The sequence below is a fragment of the Nestor notabilis genome, unplaced genomic scaffold (assembly GCF_000696875.1).
Source record: "Nestor notabilis isolate BGI_N333 unplaced genomic scaffold, ASM69687v1 scaffold10507, whole genome shotgun sequence".
NCBI classification, from domain to species: domain Eukaryota; kingdom Metazoa; phylum Chordata; class Aves; order Psittaciformes; family Psittacidae; genus Nestor; species Nestor notabilis.
The window spans coordinates 3248-30067 of NW_009936126.1; the positions used below are offsets into that span (position 1 = coordinate 3248).

The following is a 26820-nucleotide window of genomic DNA, read 5'->3' on the forward strand; positions in this document are numbered from 1 at the left end:
CCTCTTCAGGGCCCTTCTAACTCTATTCTTCAGCATTCTGTGATCTGTTTAATATATCTAAATTAAGCATAGTGCTGTATCCCAACAGATTAAGGAGACTTTGAATCTTCATCCAGATTTGCATGATGGATGAATTATTGCTTACAGGAGAAGAACCTTTGATGTACAGTAAGTTGTACTGCTTTCTTGCAAGAATTATTGTGGTGTTTCTGGAAAATTTTCTGCATTAGTTTTTAAAGAGCTTTTGGTGACTGAATCTAAAACATTCAAAAGCCATTGATTTTTACAGTCTCCGAGTTTTACTTCCAAAGTTAATAAAAACCTTATTTTTAGGCTGGTTTCTCAGACTCAATTTTGGCATTTTAAATGTATTAGCTTATGAATTTAATGCAACCATGTTAAAGGACTGATTTGCTTCATTTCTGAAAGCATTTCAAATTGAGAAAGATGGAAAAGATATAAAACAAGCTTTAAAGGTACATCTTGTGAAGTGTCTGCTACATGCTGCTTTTGATCATAGCAATCATGATCAAATATACACCACACTTAAAATGGGTAGTGCTTAATTCTGCAAGAATTGCCTTTATTTACTTACCTTAAATCACAGTTACCCAGACTTACCCAGACAACTGTTACAGATCTCTGCAGATGCAATATATAGATTATGGTCAGCAAAACATATAAAATTATTGTTGTCTTGATACAGTTTACAAGATTCTTTGTGACAGCAATTCGAATTAAGTATCACATAAGATAAATGTTTACAAATGTAGATGCATATTGCCATAGACTAGAGCCAATGGATTAACATGGACATGAAGTAAGTTGTGCAAGTAGTTCGGGAAGATAAACTAGCAGGAAAATAAGCTTCTTATATATTGGACTATTTCCCATGCTGTGGTCTGTGGAAAATTATTCTTTGTGTACTGAAATTCTCTCTACATGTACCCTCTTATTTCCACTCTAAAAGAAAACACATGGTTCTTACTCTGAACTACATATTAAAATATTCTGTGTTAAAAAAAGGACACAAGCATTTCCTTAATTCTGCAAAGCCAGGTGTTCTCCTGTTGAAGTAATCCGTAAGTCATTTCCATCTCACTAACTTGTTTCCAAATTCAGTTTGTATTGCAGTGTGGAAGAATCATCACATGCGGACAGTTACCAACTATTTCATAGTGAACCTCTCTCTGGCTGACATTCTCGTCACAATTACTTGTCTTCCAGCAACTTTAGTAGTGGACATCACAGAAACATGGTTTTTTGGGCAGCCTCTCTGCAAAGTGATTCCCTATTTGCAGGTATTATTTTACTGTGTTTGTGTACACATTACCCATTTTACAAGGAAGGTAAAGAACGATAGTATCTTCCTAATAGTGATAATCCGATAGAAGTCTATGCCTGCTATTGAAGGAGATATCTCAGGGTACATGCTGAGGATATGTTTATGCTTACTAAATATTTTTCTATATTTTCCATCTGATTGTTAGACTTGGGCAATACTCATTCTGAAACAATTGTCTGATGCTCTTTTTTTTTTTTTTGTTGGTTTTTTTGTGTGTGTGTGTGTGTATGATCTTTTTTAAGAATTCAGAAGGGATTTATACCAATAAATATGTCTGTAAATAGAATTACAATCATTTTTACTCTGTGTGTGTGGACTTAAAGAGCTACACAAGTGTCTAGGACAGAGAATCTGAACTTCTGAAGGGATTCTCGGCTTTCATATGTTTTTTGAGACTTACTTTGCATTCTTTAGGTATAGTCAAAGCATTCGTGTTCACTGAGAGCTGATCAGATTGTCTGCCTTAAGCAGTAATTGTCACCGCTTGTTTAACCAGTGGACTTGATTAGTTATGAGATTATTTGCATCAAAATGATTGACAAATACATTTTCCAAGAATAGCTGGTTATATGAACTGACTGGGCATACTAGAATGACAACTGCTTGGCCTTTCAGTCATTATAAAATCAAAAGAATTAAGCAGAACTCTGAATGTATGCAGGTGATCTGCTTTGTGCCTCCAGCACAATTTATATTTTCAGCAGATACCTGTAGGCTGAAGAGCCACATGGTCAAGGGCAAGAGTTCTCCAGCAGATATGTCCACTGCTCAATACAACCAAAATAATGGAAGTTTTTTCAAAGCCTCTGTGGAGGAAAATCTTCCTCCTGTAGTGGAAGAAAATCGAAAGAGTAAGTGAAATGATCATCTTGTGTACAAAGTGAAAGGGTAAAACCAAAGCGATAGGTTATTTCCTATACTGAATTGAAGATAAAATGATTTAGTCTGCATTAAGCTGATTGTTCAAGAGACTCTGAGTTTCCATTGTTCCCGTGAAAACTGATGAGACAAAATGGTGGTACTGGTTTCCAAATGTAACATAGAAAACATACAAGCAAAATCGTGCTACAAATTAAAAAAAAACATCTAATTGGTTGTCTAATGTTTTAAAAGTAGTTTTTCAGATGACGTTTGCAAATTCTGATTTGTATAAATTTGCTCTATCAGAGTCTGACCCTGCTACACCTACTCAGCTTGGGTAGCTTCCTAATCTGAATTGTCCTGTTGATTCTAGTGGGATTCTCGCAGAGGATGTTATCATCTGTTCTAATTCTGTAAGAAGTGATTTTAAAAGGTATCTTTTTCTGGGGATAATTCCTATTTAATAATTGCAGATAAAGAACTAACTATGTTGAAAATACAAATAATTTCTAAAACTCTGAGAAAAAAAATTACAATAAATGTGGTTTTTTAGATCTCTGAAAATAATTACATTCACATTTACATAATATTTCCTTTTCTTTAGACAGTTTCAGTCTCTGTATCTGTACTAACACTCAGCTGCATTGCTTTGGATCGATGGTATGCAATTTGTCACCCTTTGATGTTTAAAAGCACAGCCAAGCGAGCAAGGAACAGCATTATAATTATCTGGATAGTGTCCTGCATCATAATGATTCCTCAGGCTATTGTTATGGAGTGCAGCAGTGTGTTCCCAGGATTAGCCAATAAAACCACCTTGTTCACAGTGTGTGATGAGCACTGGGGAGGTGAGTATGTCATTGACCATAAAGACTGAATCTGTACTGCTGTTAAGTAATACAAATATCAGGACATATTAATACTCAGTAAAGTTGTATAAATATATCACAAAATGTTCTTAATTATATAAGCTTTCCTAGAACTAAAATTTTTCAAATACTGTGAAATCCTGTTTTCTTTTGTATTGCTAAGACTTCAAGTACATTTGAAACCAAGTTTAAATAAATGAGGCTGGCTTGTGTCTTGACCATGTTAATGTTTCCCAGAGGCTTATATAATTCTGTGATCGATGGACATTGCAGGTTTACAAAGACTTCAGTATTTAGCCTTAAGAAATAGCTACATGAGAACAGAAATTTCTGATTACCTGGTATATTGCATTTGCAAATTGCTGATATTTGACTTGTCTTTATAGACCTCTCCTGGGACCTCAATGTAAATTTTGTCATTACAAAATTTAGAGACATGTCATAAATATGGGGTAGTGAGACTAAAATTTGAAATTTGCTGTAGACAAGATAATTTAAATAACTTTGTAAATGTAATCAGTTACAAATTATTCTATCCAAGAAGTATAATTCTGCCTTTCCAAATGAAGTTTTAATCTAACTTGTTCTGTATTTGAATTCAGCTGTAAGAAGCCATAAGGGTTGCCAGGGAGTAACTACTTCTATTTTGCCTCTGTTCATAGTAAGTGGTGCTAGCCATCAACCCAAATGGTTAAGGCTCAACTCTGGTGGGCCCTGGCATAACTCCAATGCTAATAGAGCATATGAGTTACATGCTGTGACTCTGACACTGGATATAATGACCATCAGTAATACCATTATTCACGCATAGGAAAATAAAGCCAAGTTTGCCAAAATATATAACTAAAAAGTGCCTGTTTAATAGCTTCAAGTCAGACTAAAAACAATCAGATTCTCTCCAAGAGATGTCTCTATAGAAGATTCCAATCATGTGAACAATTAAGATAAAATGCAACTGAATCACCTGTATTTAATTATTGTGATAAACTAGCTTAAGCAGCTTGAACTGCTGAGGGTTCTTCCATGTGCTGTTTTGGAAGTTTCTCACCTGGTAGTGGACTCTGCAGGGTCACCAGGGGGTTCATAAGAAGACATTGGCTATCACATTCCCTGTTCTTTATCTCCTTCATCCCAGTTAGTCCTCCAGGACAAAACAAGGGGGCAGAGATGTCCATTAGCTAGCTGGCACTCATTGCAGGCAAAGATGTGCAGATGTGCTGTGAGTCTATAGGTTAGTGCAAGTTTCTGTTGTGCTTATGAGTATTATACTTGCTGTTTCATTGGCCAGGACACATCTACTCTTTACTTCTAGTGTTCTTTCTTCATCTGTGAACAATTTTGTATCCCTGTCTGCTGCTGGATGCTGCAGAATTTATGTGACTATTTTCTTTCTCAGCATTCACTCCAAGTACAATTTGTGTCCACTCATTTTGATTGCAGAACTAATTATCCATGCCTTCATCTTTAAGGCTAGATCTGCAACAAAGACTCTTTTAATCAACCTAGGAAATGAAAATTATGTAGTTAATTAATTAGGGAGTTAGAAGAGCATTTCATCAGGGAATGAAATCGAAAAATTTCCAGATCCACGTTGGCCACTTTCTGATTCCCAACATGAAAATGTTGCTTTGGAACTATAGACTCCATGGTAGCATTGGAACTATTTAAAAGAGTGCCTCTCATTCAGTGCTGTGCTGAAGTAGTTGCAGCCCACAGATATGCCTGAGCTGAAGCACCCATTATACAAAAGAAAAGAACCTCTCGCATATTTGCAAGACTCTACTCCTGTGGAGTGTGTTTGTTCAATGAAATCTATTGATCTTCAGGTTATACTGTGAGCCTTCACTTCGGTGTTTGGAGAGGTAGAAAGGAGTATAACAAAGGCAAGTACTTGTTCATAGAATTAAAGTTATTTTTGTGTGTGTCTTCAGAAATGAAGTGCAAACACTCCAAACTGATTTTGTTGGTTTTCTTTTATATTGAATTTATAGTGAGCATGAAATGAAAATAATTTTATATTAAAAATATGTTAAAGTTTTCTGAAATGGGGAGGTTTTCATTCCATTTAAAGATAAGAATCCTATTTTTATCCTGCTGCCTTTTTAATGAATTATTCTTCTAATGATAATGCACCATCATTGCTAGTTATTCTGCTGGTGCATTTCAGCCATCCATAAAAAATAATCCTCTCCACTTTCTAATTATAGATTCTCATAGTAACTTGAGAGAAGAACCTTTTTATGCACTAAGTTACAAGTAGGCTGCTAAAATCATGGAATTAACTAGTAAATGTATAGTCAACAATATATTATCATTAGCTACAAAAGATTTCCATTCAATTGAAAATATCTAATGACAATGAGTTGGGCCAAAGCATAGAAGATGCAATTTTTCTACTGAAAACCAGGGTTTGAAATCACAAAGGCCCCAATGAGAAGAGCTAATGAACATGGATAACAGGGCAGCTGGTGAGCCTTGAGGCCAGAAGAAGGAATAATAAGCTAGTATTTTCAAAGAAAACAGTTGCATTTTTTGTTGGATTTTGTTTTGCCTTTTTTGACTATGGGAATATCGAGCATCAAATAAAGATAACTAGGAGAAGGTTGAAGGAGAAACATATTGATATTGCTATGAATAAGCTATATTTGCAAAGAGAAAGTGAAGGTGTAGATCTGCACACACTCAAGAGACCCTGAACAAATCCCATAGAAAAGCCAGTTTAGAGGAAAGGGATTATATTTGGGTGTTCACTGCTTTGTTTAGAACTGCACATAATTTATGCTGTCTAAAATTAGGGTACATATGATGAAATTTTGAGGACTATTATTTGCACTGTGTGTCCCAATGATGTTAAACTGTGAATTGTCAAGGTTGAGACTGCAAAAAAGGAGAGCTTAATGACATTTTCCAAAGTGTTTTGGTCATCTATTCTAATTCTGGGAATGCAGGATCACCGAAACATGAGGTGCTGTGGGGAACTAACGGGAAGTTATGTCCAGAGATGCCAAAGCAGGAGTCTGTACCTTACCCAGACTTAGATCCAGCTGCTGAAATCCATGCAAGTCTGATGAGGGTCTGGAAGAAGGTCTGATCAGCACTGTGACACTTTGGTCCTTAAGAGTGAACAAATAGTGGCCACCCTGACTAATAAGATTTCAAGCATGCAGTTGGAGAGCTGCCAGTGACTGGAAATGGAGCAATAGTTCAGCCTAAAACAGAGCTCAATTTCTTTTTAATTGCTTCTGGCATTAAAATTCATTGCCAATTTTAGGCTGAGGGTTTTTCATTTTGAGTACTGTCTAATAACAATATTTTATTTGGGAATGCAGAAGGGTCCAACATGTGACCTATGCAGGCTCACTCTTAAGTGAGCCAGTGTTGGCCACAGTTCTATAATAGTCTGTAATTACTATGTGCTGAATTTAATGATAAAGTGCCAAAATAAAAGAAATATATATTAAAATGAGTTCTCCATGTGTATAAGTCAGCTAAATACATTCTTTTAGAGCTGTTCACATAATGAGTGCTAGCCAAAGTGCATTAGCCAACCCCTTTCCAAATGATAGAATATGGAGATAATCCTTTCCCAAAACTACATGGTTGAATGGAAACAAAGGGAAGACTTTGTGTTCCATTTCCTCTTAGACTGGTCATAAAATAGTACAAAACCCATATTGTCTTAATTCTGGAAAACGAATAGCTGGAAATCGCATTATTACAGGAAGTTTTATACATCCTGTTTATTAAAGTGTTCAGAATTTAAGGAAAAACTTGTGGGACATTTTAAAACAGAAAAAAATAAGAATATTGCTAATACTAAAATTATGCTTGGTGTTGTCACTAATTGATAACTCAAGGATAATATATCAGGTTTGAAAATGTGATTTTAGTATTAGCTAACTGTAAGTCCTCTGATACAGGAACATAGTTTGGAAAAGGCTGTGTCATGTGGTCAAATTTTCTCTACTATGGACATCCACTTCCTAACATCCTTATTTAGTAAGCATTATTCTAAAAGTATACCCTTTCAGCTGCATTGCGTCTTCATACTGGAAACTCCAAAATATTGTAGGTATCTTCCTAAGACTGGGGAACGTGGGAACTCTCTTCCAATGTTCAACAAACTTGATAGTCTTGTTGTTTTTCCCTGTTCATAGGGAAGATGTCAAGAGTACCAATTTCATTATGCACCTATGGCTTAAAGGGGTATTTAATTTGCTAGACAAATCAAAATCTTTTGAGTCTGGAATGTTTTCAGTTTGTATACATATGTATATTTATACACATGTATATATGTATTTGCACAAACACAGTAAAATTCTGGCAAAAATCCAGAAATTTCTACCTCCTTGCTTCATGGAACAACAGTCTGGGACTGGAACACAGTGCCAAGAAGGAAGCTTTAGAAAAGTTTAAAAGTTAGTTAATAGTCCTGGCAGCACACAGAAGAAGGGTTGGTTTAGCATCCTTCATCAAGTGGAGTGACCATACTGCATGACTGGAGCTGAGTGGAAATGCTGATCTCACCCCAGTCCAATCCTTGCGACCATCTGTTTGCTTTTTGTCCCTTTTTTCAGTAAAATATCATCTGGTGCTGTGAGAATCATTAATTTCATCTTAAAGAGAAGGTGATTCCAGCTAAGAACAATCTCTCCCTGTCCTGAAGTCCATTAAGTGACCATGGAAGGGAAAGACACTTTCCTCCTCTTCTTCTTGACAGTAAGAGGCTCAGCAGTCCCAGTCAGGCAGCTGATATTTCACCAGGTCCATAGACTGATTGATGTTCTCATTCAAGGAGCCTGGAACTCACTCACTTGATAAACGAATGATATCCCAAACCAGCCCTTCCTCCTTCTCACTGCTGTGATTGTCAAACAGCTTTAAAGCTTTTCTTTGGCTTGAGAAGCTAAACAGAGTCATGCTTCTTAGGGAAAGGTTTTACAAAGGGCTTTGCCCTGGGTGGAGGAGGGATAGGTTTCCTTTGATGTTTAGCAGCTGGCACTTTCCAGGTGGCTAAACTTCAAAGGCAAGTGTTAGGATCTTCCTCCAACCTGGTTCATCAGTTCTTTGTAGATAGCTAGGCTCATTTAATGTTTCACTTTACTTGGAATGCTAAATTGGAAGCCATAAACTCCAGATGGCCTTTTAAATATGTCCTGTCCTTCTACCTGAAAGGGGCCTGGCTGTCTGCAGAGCATTGATGAGGCAGGTGGCACCCCCTTCTGAGCAGAAAGAATGTACTTTCAGTTCTGACCTGTGATCCCAGTAAGTCACGTTACTCCAGTTCCTCCTTAATCTCTCCACCTGTGAAGCATGCATGTTGGTATTTCCCTGACAGTATGACAGGACTGCTGGGAGGCTGCATTTTCTCGAATGCAAAAACAAGTTTGAGATCATCAGTCAATATACATATCTAGGTTATCACCTATTATAAAAAAGCTGCCCCAGATGGTCTGCCTCCCCCGGAGACAGTGACAAGAGGTAGTAGCTGCAGCTACTAGTTAAGAGATGGTAAACTGGTTTGCTACAGGATCTTAGAGCAAGTAAGAAGCCACATGCTGCTCATCTGAATTTTTTGAACCCTGATCCAACAAAGTTGTCAAATGATAATTGCAATGTCTCTATTACCTTTGCTAACAAAGAATACAGGCTGTATTTTGCTATAGCAAATAATAGCAAATTTCTATTTCCCTGATACCAAAGTTTTTCTGATTGGTGAACCTGCTGGCACTTTCGGGCCCAAAACTGAGAGTGATATTACTCGAACCTGGGTTTGAGGGTGAGTCTGGAGTTAACATAATGTTAACAGAGAGGTGTTAATAGGGATTTTAGCAAGGAGGTGTACTTCTCCCTTCTAGGAGGGTTATGGGCCAAGTCTTTGTATGTCCTTGTCTAACAAAACTCTCAGGGATTCTCCTGGCTTTTGAAAGGACCTCTTGTTTGATAGGGCCCACATTTACAGTCACCTTAACAGGCAGAAAATCAGTTTGACTTAACATTTTGAGCTCATGCAACTCTCCAAGTCTCTTTTTCTTCCTTTTTTTTCTTTTTTTTTTATCGAACCTTCGTAAGATACAGAGTTGCAATTGCAGATCTTCCTGAAACATTCAGAAATTCTGGAAATTAACATAAACATTCCGTCTTTAGCCAAAATGCAACGCTTGGGTTTTTTATGCAGTCTAACTGCTCATGAAGTGCAGTTTGTCTTCTGCTGCATGTTATCACTCTCCATAGCAGTCATTCCTTTTCTAAGGCCATCTATAGATGTTAAGTTATAATTAATAATGACATTTTACGATACCAAATCATATTTGACGTTACAAAAGTGAAAGCAAGTTTTCCAGACATCCACTTCACATTCTGCTATAATCTAATGATGAAGCTTATGATATGACATTCTTGAAACACAATACACTCTCAACACTTGTAAGATGTTTGTCTGTAAGCAAATAACACTCATAACTTGTCTTTTGAAAAGAAGTACACAGGAATTTAGAACACAATGGTAGCAAACTCATTACTGTTACAGCTGAGTCAAAAATAATCCTAGAAATTTCCTCAGATTACAGCACTTGACTGAATTGATTCTATTTTTTCTTTAATGTAGTCTTCTTAAAAAATCACTGAGCTTTAATCACATTTATTCTGCCACAGAAAAGTGATTTCAGAAATGTCTGTTCTCTCCTTCCATTAGCATCCTGTGTGCTGTAGTCTATGTTCTCTGTTTATAGGTGAGAGACTGCAATTTACTCAGGGATATGTAATAACCTTTGCAGAATTAAAACTAGAGTTACACAACCTGTTAAATACGTCAAAGATGAGATAAGTTGGATAATTATTTAGCTATTGTTAGATAAAGAAATGTTGTATCTTTCACAGATTTAATAAGAAGCAAAACTTCTGAAGACTTAATAACCCAAAGTAATAGTGTGATATGAAAGAAATAATGTGATCTAAGAGATGCTTGAGATAAAAGCATATTTATAAGAGAAAGAGAATGTATATAGAAGTGATTAAAAAATCAATCCTATCTGTAATATTATTGGATGCATCTTCCATTATAACCTATTATGTTTGAAAAACTCATGCATATCTGTATGAATAACTTGGCTTAAAGTGATTTTGAAATGTGTGTATGTTTAAATGCAGTTTTCCTATTTGAATTCTCTTTCCAGCTGAGGTTTACCCCAAAATGTATCACACATGCTTTTTTCTGGTGACATACATGGCACCACTGTGTCTTATGGTGTTGGCCTATTTGCAAATATTTCGAAAGCTGTGGTGTCGCCAGGTAAGTCACTTAACAATAGCTCTATTTGTTTGCTGCTGTGACTATACCCAGATTCCTATGTACAACCTTCTTGTCTATATGCTCCGTGTTGTCACTCAGGACTTGGATTTTCACAGCACTGAGACCAGGTTCAGTGACACTGCTGGCTTACAGCAACCTTGGATAGGCACTGAGATACATTAAAATATGAAGGCAATGAGACTGAATGTAGACTCCTTCTTGCTCATATCTATGAAGGGCTTAGAGGGAGAGAGAGAAAAAGGCAACAGAAAGATTTATTATAGGAAGAAGTAAGATCTCTCCCATTGTACCTGAAATGCTTACCAAAGTACCTTAGGTAACCTTATTTATACCGCTACAATCTCCTGTAGCTGTCAAAACTTAGGTTTGGCCTTCTCATTTTCTTAGTAGTCTGTGCAATTTTTTGTTTTTATTTTTCATTCTACAAAATCTCAGGTTCAAACAGTTCCAGCCTGAACAAATGTTAGACTAGAAAGTCCAACTATCAGAAAAACTGTGTGACTGGAATTGCCTGATATGAAGCTACGTGATATCAGTAACATTTGATGTGAATTATTGACAAATAATTGGCATGATTTCTAATGTGAACATCTGTTTTGCAAGCTTCAAATTAAAAATTCAGGAAAGAAAATGGAAATACTAAACAAAAACCCCAAGCAAACAAACACAAAGAACATTTGAATTGAAGTGGCAAAAGTGATGTGAATGTTTTCAGAAAGGTTTTTTCCCCTCCAGCAATTTGAAGTGCTGCTTGCTTGAGAATCTCTTTTGGGTTTGAATTAGGAAGAAGTTCTTCAATGTGAAGGTGGTGAGGCACCGGAACAGGTTGCACAGTGAAGTTGTGGATGCCCAGTACCTGGCAGTGTTCAAGGCCAGGTTGAATTGGGGGGCTTTGAGCAATCTGGTCTAGTGGGAGGTGTCCTTGCTCATGGCAAGGGGGTTGGAACTGGGTGATCTTTAAAGTCCTTTCCAACCCAAACCATTCTGTGATTCTATGATTCTTCACCAGAAGAAAGGCTTTTCTCAGTCTGAAAATTAAATTCCGTCTAACAAGGTTCTAAGATGCTCTGCACTGCTAAGTAGTTATCTGCCCTGTAGCACTCAGTTCTCCATATTCCTTCTTAACCTTCTCTTCTGTACTTTCTTTACAATCTACCTATTGTCTCAAACTGTCCATTAAATTAATGCAAAGTGATTGTAACCTGCACATATCTTGAAAATCCTGGTTCAGATTCAGAGCAGAAGTTGAATGACTGGAAACCAACCTGTTTGTTGGGTTGGGTTTTTTCCTCCCCAGTTGTATTAGTTGGCCTATTTTTTCTTCACAGTATTTCTTCTCCCTAGGTATCTCACATGCTCACAAAGTTTGGATGATCCTTTTTTTCCCAGTGGCAAAAAGACAAATACTGCTACAGGCTTAGAGCTATCAGTGATGCGAAATTACAGATATCTCTTTTCCTGGAATAAATGATAGCACTATGTGTAAGAGGCTGCACTAAGTGAAATTAAAACCACTGCACATGTATTATCAACTGTGACTTGTCTGCAGACAGGCATTTTCCTAAGTGCAACAGGTGTGCCATAATCAGTCATGTAGAGTAAATGAATGCAGTGCTCTAAATGTATTCTTTGATAATAGTTCCAATTAAGAACTCATGCTGTTTTCCAGAACTTCAATTAAATATAATAATCCTATTGCAAGGTACAATAAGCATCCCAGACATATGTGATAGAAAAAACACAGCCAACAGTAGAGGCTTTCTATACCTTACACTTGTTCTAGGGGTTGTTTTTGAAAATGAAGTGTGCGTGCAAATTTTCACATAACTGAAGGTAAGATAGATTTACAAGCTATCCTTACTGTACTCTGTGCAATAGCTCTTGAAATTGCTGATTGTGTCTTTCAAACAGACCTTTGACTATAAGCTTTGCAATCTTCGCATTAATGATTCATCTTTGTGAAGACAAGACCATGCCACAAAGACCAAGCATTCTTTGTAGTTTATTTTAATTATTAGCAAGGAAGTAGTGACTTAGCAGGCTATGATCTCTTGTGGATTTTAAGGAGATTAGAAGTAACTTCTGAACAAATAAATAGAACTGAAAGGACTTATGATGAAAGTATTGATACATAATTTCTATTATTGAGTTCCATACTGTTTGCTTCAATTTACTGATGTCCAAAGGCATTGACGCTACAGCCCATTCATACTAATAGCTAGGAACCCTGCCCATTTTCATTTTGGCAGCTGAAGTAAACCCTTCCAGTCTTTGTAAGTTATTACATTTTGAGAGATTTCCTCTGGTTATAAACCCCTTGATAAGAATTTGAGGGGACAGAGGAAAGGTGTGTGAGAAAATAACTGCAACTTTGGTGCATGTTTGTACACAGCTAGTAGGTTTTTAGTGAATCATTGGAAATACACAAATTCTCCACAATTATCTGTATAACTGATTCATTACTGAAAAGAAAATATATGCATTATGCTGATGTGTGTATACTTATACATGCATAATGATAGAGATAGAACCATAGAATCATTTAGGTTGGAAAAGACCCTTAAGATCATCAAATCTCCCATGTTGTCACTCAGGACTTCGATTTTCACAGCACTGAGACCAGGTTCAGTGACACTGCTGGCTTACAGCAACCTTGGATAGGCACTGAGATGCATTAAAATATGAAGGCAATGAGACTGAATGTAGACTCCTTCTTGCTCATATCTATGAAGGGCTTAGAGGGAGAGAAAGAGAGAAAAAGGCAACAGAAAGATTTATTATAGGAAGAAGAAAGATCTCTCCCATTGTATCTGAAATGCTTACCAAAGTACCTTAGGTGACCTTATTTATACTGCTACAGTCTCCTTTCTTCTTTCGTCTTTCATCATAAGTCTATATCTCTGTAGAGATATAGAGTTAACCTAGCACTGGCAAGCCCACCACTAAGCCATGTCCCCAGCTACCATGTCTACATGTCTTTTAAATTTCTCCAGGAAATGTGACTCAACCACTTCTCTGGGCAGCCTCTTCCAATGCTTGACAACCCTTTCCATGAAGAAATTTTTCCTAATATCCAGTTTAAACCTCCCCTGGCACAAATTGGATGTGCCAGAATAATGGAGATTTTGCACAAGTGAGATATTAAAATTGCATGGTGGTGACTGTATTACACCTTTACTTCCTCCTAAAATTATTTTCAGTTAAAAACCACCCACACAATGTATGTAATACATGTATGTGTGTTTACTTAAATACATATTTGTAAATATTTTTGTATACATGCACACACACTTCTTAAGTGTTATGATCCTTAAATGGTACTGGTTCAACTATGCATCTACGGGTATATTGCTCTGTCCTGGGTTCAGCTACAGCAGTCATTTTTTCTCCTTCTTAGTAGCTGGTGCCGTGCTGTGGTTTTGACTTTCAGTCTGGGAACAATGCTGATAACACCGATGTTTTTAGTTGTTGCTCAGTAATGTTTACTCTGACCAAGGACTTTCTCAGTCTCATGCTTTGCCAGAGAGGAGGGGAAGCCAGGAGGAAGCAGAGGCAGGACACCTGACCCAAACTGGCCAAAGGGGTATTCCATACCACAGCACGTCATGCCCAGTATATAAACTGGGGGGAGTTACCCAGAAGGCCCAGATCACTGCTCGGGTCGGGCTGGGTATCGGTCGGCAGGTGGTGAGCGGTTGTGTCCTTTTCCCTTGTTATTCCTCTTATCATTATTATTGGTAGCAGCAGTGGTTTGTATTATACCTTAGTTACTGGAGAGCTGTTATCTCAACCTGTGGGAGTTACATTCCTTCGATTCTCCTCCCCATCCCTCCGGGAGCGGGGGGAGGAAGGAAGAGGCGGGGGAGTGAGAGAGCGACTGCGTGGTTCCAAGTTGCTGGCTGGGCTTAAACCACGACATGCTCTTTTTATTCTTGTTACTGATAAAATTCTTGTTGTTGCCTATTGGTGTTAACAGTAACAAAGCCCACATATATGCCACTGAAGGACTGAGGAAAACAGGACTCTTAAAAAAGGCTCTCAATACAAATCCCTCAAGATTTAGAAATTTAATATATAATACTGTAAGACTATACACTGTATACAGTCCTCCTTTTCATCACCTTCTGCTCCTTTGAAGGTTCCTTTCAACCCAAACTATTCTATGATTCTATGATTCTGATTCTATGATTCTGTGATTAAAGACTAAATATGAAAAAAGTCCCTTCTGTCTGCACACACAGGTACAAACCACGTGCACAATCATGCCTAACATTTCTGTAGAAATAGCCATTTACAATTTTGAGCCATGATAATGTTTTTCTTCATTTAACTTGCATCTAGCTACCAGGAAAGCTGGTCACTTATTTCTTCAAATGAATCTTTGGCATAACCAGGAGGGAGAGATTTGGCTGAATTTCTCTGCTTCTATCTCAAGTTCTTGCTACAATGTGGTAACTTAGTATGAGTGAAGGAAAAGCTTCTGCTTCAAAATTAGAAGAACAGAAAATCAAGTACCCCGATAAGCCAAAATCAGAATCTTAAAGCATATTATCTCAGTAGTCTACATTAAAGACATACTGCAGTATGCCCACCCCACAGCTGAGTAGGCTAAATCCCTTGCAATAAGACAAGCATGTCCAAGTATGAAACTGATACTTCTGATTTCAGCTGAACAAGTGGGAACTTGCGGTAGAAATAAGTGCAAAGTTTGCTTTATGTCCATAGACACATTTTTAAAAAATACATAGAATCATAGAATAGTTAGGGTTGGAAAGGACCTTAAGATCATCTAGTTCCAACCCCCCTGCCATGAGCAGGGACACCTCCTGCTAAACTATGTTGCCCAAGGCTCTGTCCAACCTGGCCTTGAACACCGCCAGGGTTGGAGCATTCACAACTTCCTTGGGCAACCCATTCCAGTGCCTCACCACCCTCACTGTAAAGAACTTCTTCCTTATATCTAACCTAAAGATCCCCTGTTTAAGTTTAAAGTCATTACCCCTTGTCCTACCACTAGAGTCCCTAACAAAGAGTCCCTCCCCAGCATCCTTGTAGGCCCCTTTCAGATATTGGAAGGCTGCTATGAGGTCTTATGTTATAATATATTCCCTCTTCTGCTTCATTGATTTCCTGTTCATTACAACACAACTTTGCCAAAACATTCTAGTAGCTGTAAATCAGATTTGACAGTGCACATAAATTCTAAGTCAAGGGCTTTTCTGCACAAGGAAGCTATTAATAAAAAACAACAACAAACCAACCCAAACAAGAAACAACCCCAACCCCACCCCCCAAAAAAAGAAAAAAAAACAACAAACAACCCAAACCAAAACATAATAGGTATTCAAGAACAATTCTGAATCTTCATGCTTTTATTTTAGAACAAGTATTCCATTTTTATCTTATTTTTTTCTGATATTCCATTTTCTTTCTGGTCAGTTTATGTGGATAAGCCCTGATTTTTAAAAGATTACAGTAGACAATTTTAATTTTGCAGATGCTTTTAAACATGAATTGTTTTACACCCATGAGACTAGTGGCCCCACAGACAATTGAACTAATTGAATAAAACTATGTTTCTACCCAAAAGGTTTTCACAATATATAACATTGAAAACATTATAAATGTCATTGTAATAGAGTTGTCTGAGAAAGTCCTTGCCATCTGTAGTCTTTCACATTTGGCTGCAGGCAGGAAATAATTTCAAAGAACTGAAGCAAAGCTGCTTTATTTGGCTTGGCTTCTGTGAGGGCACAGAAACCAAAAAATTAGATTTTTTTTTTCTTTTTTTTAATAGCACGGTGCTACATCTACCCATTGAAGGGTGTCTTTGGCTAACCTAATTCTTCCTTTGTCTTGGCACTCTTCCATGATTCCCCTGTATTCATCACTATATGTACATTCAGTTTTGAAGAGCTTCTCAGGGAGAGCCATACTTCAGCCGTGATTTCTTTAGCTGCTTCATTGTCATCTAAATTGCGTATTTGGAAGTTTCATAGCACTTAAGAGTAAGTAGGCTTTAAATCTTTGTTTTGGACTGCTGAAAAGCTGTTTAGTATCTTAAATTAGCAGCTTATTATTGGGGTAAACTACTCTGCCATACAACAAAATATTTAATGTAGAACTTTACAGCAACATAATTGCAGCCATACAGCTGGTGTGATAAACTGAAAGGCACAGACAAGGCAAGATATTTGCAAATGCAAGTAAAGAAAATTTTAGTATTTATATGTTTGGTATTGAATATTTGGCTTGCACACAAATTTTTATGCGGTCCTTCAAGTGTGTCTGAAATTGGGCTTGTTTCTTCCAGCTAAATCAATTAATTTAATAAAAAGACCCTGCTTCTCCCTGCAAGCTTAAATTATATATGTCAACATGTCTATTTTTCTTGTTATAGCTACCCACAGTGCTACTTTTTCACATTGTCCCTTATCTTGTCTGTCTTAGATCCCAGGAACTTCTTCTGTCGTTCAGAAAAAATGGAAGCCTTTACAGTCCTCAGCACAGCCCCGAGGGCTGGGACAATCAACAAAGTCAAAGATTAGTGCTGTGGCAGCTGAAATAAAACAGATTCGTGCAAGAAGGAAAACAGCACGTATGCTAATGGTTGTCCTCCTGGTTTTTGCACTTTGCTATCTACCAATTAGCATCCTCAATGTCTTGAAAAGGTAAAGTTTATGCCAAAATCTAAACACTTGATAGATGTTCTGTCTAAAAACAACCAGCTGTTAAGAGATTCCTGTTATTCTGACACATACTTGTAAAGGATAAACTTACGTATTTCATGATGAAGAAATAATTTCATGATAACCATACAGTTGCAAGAAAAAAATATATCTGACCTATTCGTAGTACTTGTCTTAACCCTTATTAGCAAGCTCTTCCTTATGAAAATTATCTAGCCTATCTCCTCATTAAAGCCCGTCATTTACATGGGATTACAGCTTGTTTGCTGTACTTGCACCCATGGAAGTGCATTTAACTAAAACAACAGCTGAAGGTTAGCAGGAGAGTGTATCGTTGTGGTTTGCTCTGAGGACTGTGAAATGCTGGATTCGAACACCCATCATGTAGAATTTTGAGACCTTAGGCTAACACTTCAGTTTGCCTGTGTTTCATTTTTTTACCCTTTTCTCTCCTGTTCATTTGAGACAAAATTTCATATACTCTTGGTTTTTGTACGTCCCTGACAGGCCAAGGCTTTGTTATAGTTATATCTCATGAGCCCTCTGGAATACCAATAAATAATGACATATAGCAGAAGATTTGAATATCCTAAAAAATAACTAGCCTGTTATTGCTGCTTGAGGAACATTTCAATTTTTAAGGAATAGTTTCAAGTTGGATATGAAGGCTTAAATACATCCCACTCAATTCTGGAGCTTCCTGAGTCGTAATTTAAGTACTTTTCATTCTCAAGTCCCTTGGTAGGCAATGTGGAGAAAAAAAAAAAGTATTTCCAGAAGGCAATTCAGGCCACCTACAATCTGAATCATAGCGGAACTACAGGCTGCCTTGACTACAATAGCGGGATAGGTCCATAGTTAGATTTTCACTTAAATGGCAAAAGTTAGGTGTAAGGAATCTAAGCAAAGGAGATTTCTTTGGACAGAAGCTGCTACTGTGGCCTCAGTTCTGGGGCTAGTTCAGTAACGTTTGAATTCCAGAGCCCTTGTTTATTGGAATGTGGGCCTAGAGCTGGGAACCTCAATGACATGAAGTCATGGCAGAACCTCAGTGACATGAGGTCATGACATGACCTCAATGACATGAGGTCAAAAGCAACTTTCCCAATCTTTTCTTGGTTTATCTGAAACCAGTTGACTTTGGTTACCCAGCAGAAAAGTCACGTATCTTCACCACTGCAAAGTACTGATGATTTCTGTTGTGCTAAAGCACCGAGATAGGAAGCTGAGGGATGAGGAGAGGACTTTATTCTCTCAAGAAACGGAGCTCTGTTGAGCCAGCTTTTCTGTAATACTGCAAATGAGTCATCGGAGATAAAATTAAGCTAGAACATGCCAAAATTTTATATGATTTCTAGTTTTGCCATCTTTCAGGCTTGTTTTTCTTTTTCTGTAGGGTTTTGGGGATGTTTAATCATGCTGATGACAGAGAAACTGTATACGCCTGGTTCACGTTTTCACACTGGCTTGTGTATGCAAACAGTGCAGCAAATCCTATTATTTATAACTTCCTCAGTGGTAAGTTACAGTTACTTAGAATTCACATTTAATGTATAGTTTGAATGTAATGAGCCATAGCAAATAAGATTAATGACTGTGTAACATCAGCCCGGCTCCTCCGGTGGGAGCTAGATCCTCTTCTTGGGAAAGTTGCCTGAAGTATCCCATTACCTTCAGGCTATCTACCTATAACTAAACTAAACTGTGCCAGGGCCTCAGTCCAAGTGCTTGAATTTGATTTCTCATGCCATTAATGTGGTAGAGAAGTCCCTGGCATTACTTTGGTCTGAAACAATTATCATTCCCCTAAACTCTCCCTAGATACGGTCTGGAAGGTAGCACAGGCCAGGGACTGTCTCCAGTTGGCATTTTTTATGCAGGTACTGGGGTTTGGAGGCTGTGAGTCTGTAATAGTACTTGCATGAGCAGACTGTGCCGATTAGGTTCAAGGCCAAAGAACTAGTTAGGGTGCTGTTTACTTATCAGTATAGATTTGTCATAGCTTGTATTTGTCTTATTTGGCTATGGCAGCAGAATCAGAACTTAAACTGGTGGTATTACAGCTAAATAAAGGGAGGTAAAAGTCTATTGATGCTCACTGTATATTTACCCATATAGTTTTCTGTGGTGTGTAGTGTGAGGATGATCTGAAAAATATACTCTGAGCCCCAAAAGCAGACTAATGGGCTGTTGAACACTTTGAATCTCCTCCTAAAATGTATTCAAGATGAAATATAAATAGCTATGCCCTCTCATTTCACGTCAGGTAATGATTCAGTCATTTAAGCCTATGATTGCTCAATTACCTGTTTTTCTTAGATATGTTATTAATCAACAGATTATCCATGAAATGATTTCGTAAATCATTCTAATTTGTCCATTCTGTCTAGCTAAGAATAATTTAGGCTTCATACCCACATCTCATGTATCTTCTTACAAAAGTTATATGTTTTTTGTCTTTCTCCAAGATGATGAAATTGTGATTTCCTAGTTCTGCATTAGAAGAACATCTGGGTGGTTTGGGTTAATTTTGCTTTAGATAGCTGCTTGTTTCTAATCTTTAAAGTTTGATAAAACACTCTTTGTGGTACATTTTTTTTCATGAGTCTTTTTTGTGGTTGACAGGGAAATTTAGAGAAGAATTTAAAGCAGCATTTTCCTGTTGCATCTTTGGCATTCGCAGTCACCATGATGAACGGCTCACCAGAGGTCATGCGAGTACAGAGAGTCGGAAATCCTTGACCACCCAGATCAGCAATTTTGATAACGTTTCAAAACTTTCAGAACACGTAGTATTGACCAACATAAGCACACTTCCAGCAAATGGTACTGCACCTATTACCTACTGGTAGTATACTTGTCTTTGTTTCTTTTGATGCTGTGGAAGTAAAATTTAATTGTGCAAACACCACTATTTGAATCAGAGCACAGTGCAAGAAAAGAAGGGTGTTTACAACTAAGAACTGACTGTAAGGAAAGTAACTTACAAGAAATATTTTATAGAATATGCTTCAACTTCAGTTATATATTGATGAAACAAAATTTCATCTCATTTATTTCAAAACTTGAGTTGCACTTGGGGAGGGTGTAAGGTAATAATATTTTATATAAATATTTTCTTTGGATTCCTACTTCCTTTAAACTCATAAGTAAACAAAGAACAGGTACCTGAAAGTATGAAAATCATTATCCCTGGAGTTGCAATGTGTTTATAAACAACTATATTCTACTCAGAGATAGTTCTCTGAAGTTGTGGTATATTTTATAACAAATACCTGAATGTCCTTGACTATTTCAGATGATCTACATACCATGCATTCTGATGTGGGTTAAGCTGATTAAATATGAAATTCACATTAATTTATTTTCTCACATTTTCTATTCTTTTCCGTTTTGTGGGGGAAGGGAGCTACTGTGTGCATTCAGGAACAGCTGGGGAGACACTTTTGATTTTTCTCCCATACGGGCTGATAAACAAATGAACACAGTCTGAAATGAAAGATGGAAATTGTTCAAGCTTTCCCAATTCTGAGTAAACATTGAAATGGTTGTGCAATTCCCTAGCTTTGTGAGTAGATGGAAAATTGCATATAATTTATTATTTGATGTCTCATTACATTAGATGTTGTATCCCAGCAGAAATTTACAAAGGACTGCAAGTACAGGATTCATCCCTTCTCTTCTAGGGATGTGAATGTCTGTTGTCTAGGAGTTATCTCACATACTATAGGCTAGGACTATATAAGCTATATATGGATAACAGAGAAAGGTCAGCTAACTTTCTCCTAAATGTATATCTAAAAATAATTAAACAAATTACCTCTGAAGAAGCCTGTTCTTTACATTTACTATAAAAAGAATGTTTGGTTTTTTTGCCTGAATTCACCTTGCTCTTCTCCAGTAGAGTTGCCATTCCTATATGTATGGCACAGGCAAGGTTACAGGCACAAAACCCAGATGATAGTGTGGATGTAGATTATGTTTTACTCTACATCTATTATTTGTCATCATTTTTTCCCCACTGCTTGTACTGTGCTCATGGAGGAGGGGTTGGACTAGGTGATCTTTAAAAGTCTCTTCCAACCCAAACTATTCCGTGATTTTATGATTGACTTGTATACAGGGAGCTGTAGTGCTCTGCTGGTCACAGTGACATCTGGATAAGGAACTACATGGCAATTTACCAAATAATGCATATTAAATAAGTAGTAGAACATATTAAAAAATTTAAAAGTAAGAAGATGATTAAGGTTTATGCATCAGGAATCCTCTTAGACTTCACTTAAAATTTGCAAGTGCAGTTTGGAACATTTTCTGGCAGACCATTTTGTAAATCAGTCACCACCTGCATAGTAGTCAGAGAGTGGCAATCGCAGGATAAGCCACTCAACTGCCTGATACAAACAGGAAAATCATGTTAAAATCTCTGTTTTTTCTTACAGGTATCCCAGCCACACTCAGCCCAATGAAATCAGTTGAACTGCAGCTCCACATACCAGGGATGAACATGAATTCAAATTTAGATGAAGCTGTGAGGGTTTCTGCAGAAGACACTGGCAACACAGAGAATGAGGAGTGGGACAAATTTGTCCCTAGCATAACTAAACTTACCTCGATGGAGTTACAGCAAGGATGACTTTGGCTCAATAAACATAAGACCACCAGAGAATGGCACATGCTTTTAGCTGCGTTACAGACTACTACTGGACAAGGATTCCTTCATAACAACTGCCTCTCCTATTTCTTCTCAGTCTTACAGAAACCTACTTACCTCAGTATGAGCTAAAGAACATGTCTTTACAAGTCTTTTTAGAGATTGGATTGTATCATACTTTGTAAATACTGTAGATATTTATTTTTATATATTTTAGATGCTGTGGAATGTTCTAAAATGTATTATATAAAGAACTCTAAATATTTGAAAGAAGTCTCAAACATTTATTTATATCCTGTTTCTATAAATGAGTGACTTATTTACAAGGAATGCTTACTTACGCACTAGTGATATCCTGGAATTATTTTGCACTTCTTTTTCTGCTAATTCACTTGTAAATTCTGCACTCATTATGGAAGTTTCACTTCAGATTGATATGGGGAGATTGCATGTTACCTTTTCTAAGCACAGACATGCTTTGAAGACATGAACTCAAAGTGCTGCAGGCCACAAATATTTTCGTAAGATTACGCTAAACAGCCACTATTTTTTTTCTTCAGACTTGAGTGCCTAAAAAGTAATTACTTAAATAAAACTTATGTGATGCTCAAAGGTGCTATAAGCTCAAAATTCCTACTCAGGCCAATAGGAATAACATGTGTAAGCACCCCTGAAAAACAGGACATCTTAACATTGTAGCTCATTTTAGTCCAAAATGTCTGCAAGTGTTGCTCCAGAGATGTCTGAGGATCTTTAAAATATAAAACACTGGCTATCTTACTTGATTTCATGATTTCTCTCTCAACTGCCATTTAAAATTAATGATAGGAACAGTTAATAGATTTATATGCTTAGAAAATGTTGACTTTTCAATGATTAAAATAAAATGTTTCTCTCTGGAAATTATAGAGCTGATATCTTGTTGGACCAGTAGATCAAGTACTGACCAATTTTCTGTTTGTGGAATAAGCTCCGTGACCTGGGGCTTCCTACCATGCATTGCAATTTTGCTTCTTAAAGAATGAAGATGGTGCATGTCTGGAGACTTAGTCTACTAGAGGACATGGCTTATTGGTTAGAAAGAGGCTGATGTGTAAAAACCTGAGCTACAATCTCCTTGTGGCGCTATTCTTGCATTTCAGTTCTGATTTTTCAAAAGGAAGGGTGAGCTGGGAGGGAGGAGTTGTTTTTCAGTAAAAACTATTTGATTTAGAAAGAAGACAGTCTCACACATTCAAATGTTCCTGAAAAGCCAGTTATTCGTACAGAAGGTGTTATTTGATTAACTTATGTAAATATTTTTTCTAGGTTTTTCTTTGACCTAATGTCACGTGATGTACTGTCTATCATGACAGCTAGTTTTATGAAGTGCTTAATCCCTTTATGCTTTAGCCTTCCCAAACAGCTGTTTTACTTGACATTGTTGCAATTACTCCTAGTTTACACCAGTGTAAATTGAGAGAAAAGAAAAAAAAATCCATTTGTTTGTATATTAAAGTTTTCTATTAAAAGAGAGAAAGGAGAATATTCTTTCTATTAGAAAAAATAAAGATAAATACCTAAATGGAAAGAACGCTTAAACAACAAATAAAATTATAGGAATTCCTATATTCCTATGTGTAATCTTTATTTTTTACTATAGCTATTATGTCATTATTTCAAGGAATAATTTTACTATGTCTCTTCTAAGAAAATAAAATAATGGTGGAAAGTACAGCAGGATTTGATTTCATAGTGATTACAATTTCTTTACCATTAGAAGACTATTTTCACTTTTCAGCCACAGAAAATGTAGTATTCTTAAACTGTGTGAAATGAGATATAATTTTTCTATATCATTTGAAATGGTTGGACAAACAGCTGCTGAATTAAAACATTACAGAAATGGGAGAGTGGAATTCGAAGTCTCACATTTTTTTCTTCTTATATAAGTAAGTAAAAAGTCAAAAAGTTAATCTAGCTGCAAAATAACTATCAGTAATTATTCAACTGTGACATTAAATGTTGCCTCAACCCATTGCTGAAAAATGTCAATTATGTCAAAATTTTGCAAACCTATACTTTCATTTCAGAAAATGTATTTAGCTTTTCCTTGAAGAGAGAGCAACAGTGTAGAAAGCAAATGGTTAGATAAGAAACCTCTGTCAGTATAGAAGGTATGTATAATTTCCAAACATAGAATGTCACAGGTGGCTGTGGAAAACCAGCAAAATTTAGTCGTCAGGTGTATTGCCCAGATCCCTGTGAGATGAATGAGGAGGGGAGGGTACAGTATTTTTTAACGTGGGTCAGCTAGCAAAGAACTAAAACAACAATATTAGTAACGCTCATGGGAAAACCGTATGTAGCATCTTTCTAAAGGGGTGGAAGTGGAATATCCCCTGCCAATACAAATTGTGTTCTTTTTGCTGCTACCTTAATGCCACTGGAATAAATTGTGTTAGTTCACAACAACACTAGAGGTCATTGACAGGTTATGTCTCCTGCAAGTCCCTGTGATGTGTTAGAAAATTTCTCTTTTGTCCTCTTTGTTCTCTTTTCTTATTTTTACTCAGATATCCAAAAGTAAAATATTCCAAAGTTCCTAGGAATTTCTTCTAGACATAACTTTAACTTAACAGTACTTTTTGTGTAGAGAATATAAATAAGAAATGAAATATTTATTGACAAATTATCCTGGGCTTTACTGTGGCCAGGCTTTTGTTGAGTAAATAGCATGTCTTTCAGACAAAAGTGATATGATCAGAGCTTATCTAAGATTTGAAATTCTAAGAATAGGTAGAAAGTGTTAACTAATTCTTTCCAGAAAACATGGTTATCAAGCTAAAGATTTGTTAAATATGTTTATCAAGCTAAGGATTATGTTATTTTGATGAAAAGGTTTTTCATTCAAAAATCCTGATTTTTTGAAAAAGTATTTTTCATGTAAATATTGATATATATTTATTTCTTTAGTTTTACAAAATATGAGAAATACCTAGGCATTTTCTTCTTTAGTTCTGGTGTTTTCAGGCACCATTTAATACTGAAAACTTCATAGGTATTTAAAAACCTGTTGACTACCTGTATAAAGTAGTTGGGGGTGGGGGGTGGTTTGCCAGTTCTAGGGCCTTTCTCTCCAGAAAGGTCAAAATATTTGGATACATTTAAAATATTATCCAGCTGGATTTATTTTTGAATGAAAATAATCACTGGGAGTTTTCAGTAAAGATAAACCCAATAGTGAGCAATAGCTATGAATGGAGATAGATATGGCTGTGAGAAGACAGGATAAGATTTATGAGCCGTATAGCATTAAATGCCTGTTTCATGTGACAGAAATTAAAGCATCTTAAAGAAACTTCTGGGCTTCTGATCCATCCAAAAAGTCAAGTAAGGAACAAGCATTTCTTATCCAGTGTATAGATATTGAAAATTATGTAAAAGCTGGGCTTTAATTGGATTTTGTTACTCAGGAACATAAAAATGGAGTTCTCCTGCCATTGTTTCTGCTTGGTGATAGCATCATTAAGCAATCACAACATATTTGTTGTGCCACCATCATTCTGGTGTTTTGTCTCTCAGCATATTTCACAGACTTGGAGGTCTGATATCCTGACCTCTTTCCCCTTTTCTGTTGTCACTGTAGTGATAAACTTGTGCCCTGCAGTCACAATGACTGCAAGATAATTTCTCCCCTCTCCATTTCAAAAAAGGCATTTTTTTTCCCCTTTTCTTCTGGACTGCATAGAGGGCACCATCTCATTCTCACATATTAGCAAAATTGGTGCATGTCATTAACCTGGAGAGTGCTTTAGAGGAAGGAGATGACACTAAACATTAGCTTAACTCATCCCTCACTCTAAGATGCATTGCAACCTACTGCTGCGTGTTACAGTGGATTAAGGCCAAGGCAAGTTTAGCCTTCCAAGCTAATATTCATCTCACAGCTAAAATTATATAAATCTTACAGGCTATTCCTTTTATGTGACAATAAATTTTTTCTCTGGCTGTTCGATATATTGGGTTAAATAGTCTTTTATTTTCTTAAATATACTTTTGGGGGAAAAAGACAAATATTTGGCAATGTTGGCATTAGGAGTTTAATTAAAGAATAGAATAAATTAACTAAATTAAAATCTGAGTTAAAAAAAATAGACTGAATTTTCCTAAGCCACCTAAATTAAGCAAAATATGGACATGGCTCAAGTTTTGCTTTGCCAAATTTCACCCGCTAGATCTCTATCTCTGCTAACTTTACTGGAAGTTTTATGCTATCTTTTTGTTTTAAGTATTCAAGGACCAAATCCAATTAAAAATGTTGTGCATGGGATAAGCAATTTGTGAAAATAAGACTCAGGAGTAGCATGGATTAAGCAACAGGGATCTATTATTTCCTTGTCCTTCTGGTGCAAAGCAGAGAGCATCCAGCAAAGTCAGCAGGTATATGATAGTATGCTTTATGGTTGATTTAGTTTTTATTCACTACCCAAGTCAGGTGCTGATTTTTGTGTGGCAAACTGTGTTTTGATATATTCTAGTGAAACTCCTGAAGTTAGAACTATAGTCCGTTATGGGTTTAGACTATAGACTAGTTATTTGTTCCTCTGGTCTGCTGTCCATCATGCTCCATAGTTCTTTTCCCACCTTAACAGATCATGATCCTATTCCACATCTGGTACAAAAAGAAATTCCCTTCTCAAATGCACTGAGAAATATTTGCAGAAGATCCACAGACATAGCAACACGCATTTTATGGAGAGATTACAGGCAGCAGTCAAAGACTTGCTCTGTTAGTTTCTCCGGAAACCAGGTGGGAACTGAATGCAGAGGGAGAGCCAGACACCTTAAGAAATGTCAAGGAACCACATCTCATCCAGACATGGTCCAGCTTAGCGACTGAGGCAACAGGAGAAAAGTGAGAAAAGGGTGCAGGGATGGCAGCGAAGGAAGCTCTGGGGGGTGGGAGGTAGCTTCGTCCACAGCTCCCGACCGAAAGAGGTCTGCAGAGACAGACGCGGTATCGACCCCGGGAGTGTGGCAGCCCTTGGCCCGGCTCCCACCGCAGCAGGTCCCCCTGGGGACGCTGCCGGGCGGCGGGCGGGGCGCTG

General features: G+C 37.0%; 1 protein-coding gene across 1 annotated transcript; it reads left to right on the forward strand.

Moving 5' to 3' along the window:
• The first annotated feature begins 1127 nt into the window (after positions 1–1127).
• LOC104400096 (orexin receptor type 2-like) lies at positions 1128–21995 on the forward strand. Its single transcript, XM_010018187.1, has 7 exons — positions 1128–1301; positions 2811–3054; positions 10251–10366; positions 16838–17058; positions 18473–18594; positions 19702–19902; positions 21519–21995. The coding sequence occupies exons 1-7, from the start codon at positions 1152–1154 to the stop codon at positions 21710–21712; spliced, it is 1248 nt and encodes a 415-aa protein (XP_010016489.1). The 5' UTR covers positions 1128–1151; the 3' UTR covers positions 21713–21995.
• Positions 21996–26820: the final 4825 nt, after the last annotated feature.

What these genes read in the sequence shown, in the direction of transcription:
- LOC104400096 (XM_010018187.1), top strand. Translation starts at nt 1,152, where the DNA reads ATGCGGACAGTTACCAACTATTTCATAGTGAACCTCTCTCTGGCTGAC. An exon ending in GTGTGATGAGCACTGGGGAG is followed by an intron (nt 3,055 to 10,250) that starts GTGAGTATGTCA and finishes TTCTCTTTCCAG; the next exon opens with CTGAGGTTTACCCCAAAATG. An exon ending in AAGCACACTTCCAGCAAATG is followed by an intron (nt 19,903 to 21,518) that starts GTACTGCACCTA and finishes TTTTTCTTACAG; the next exon opens with GTATCCCAGCCACACTCAGC.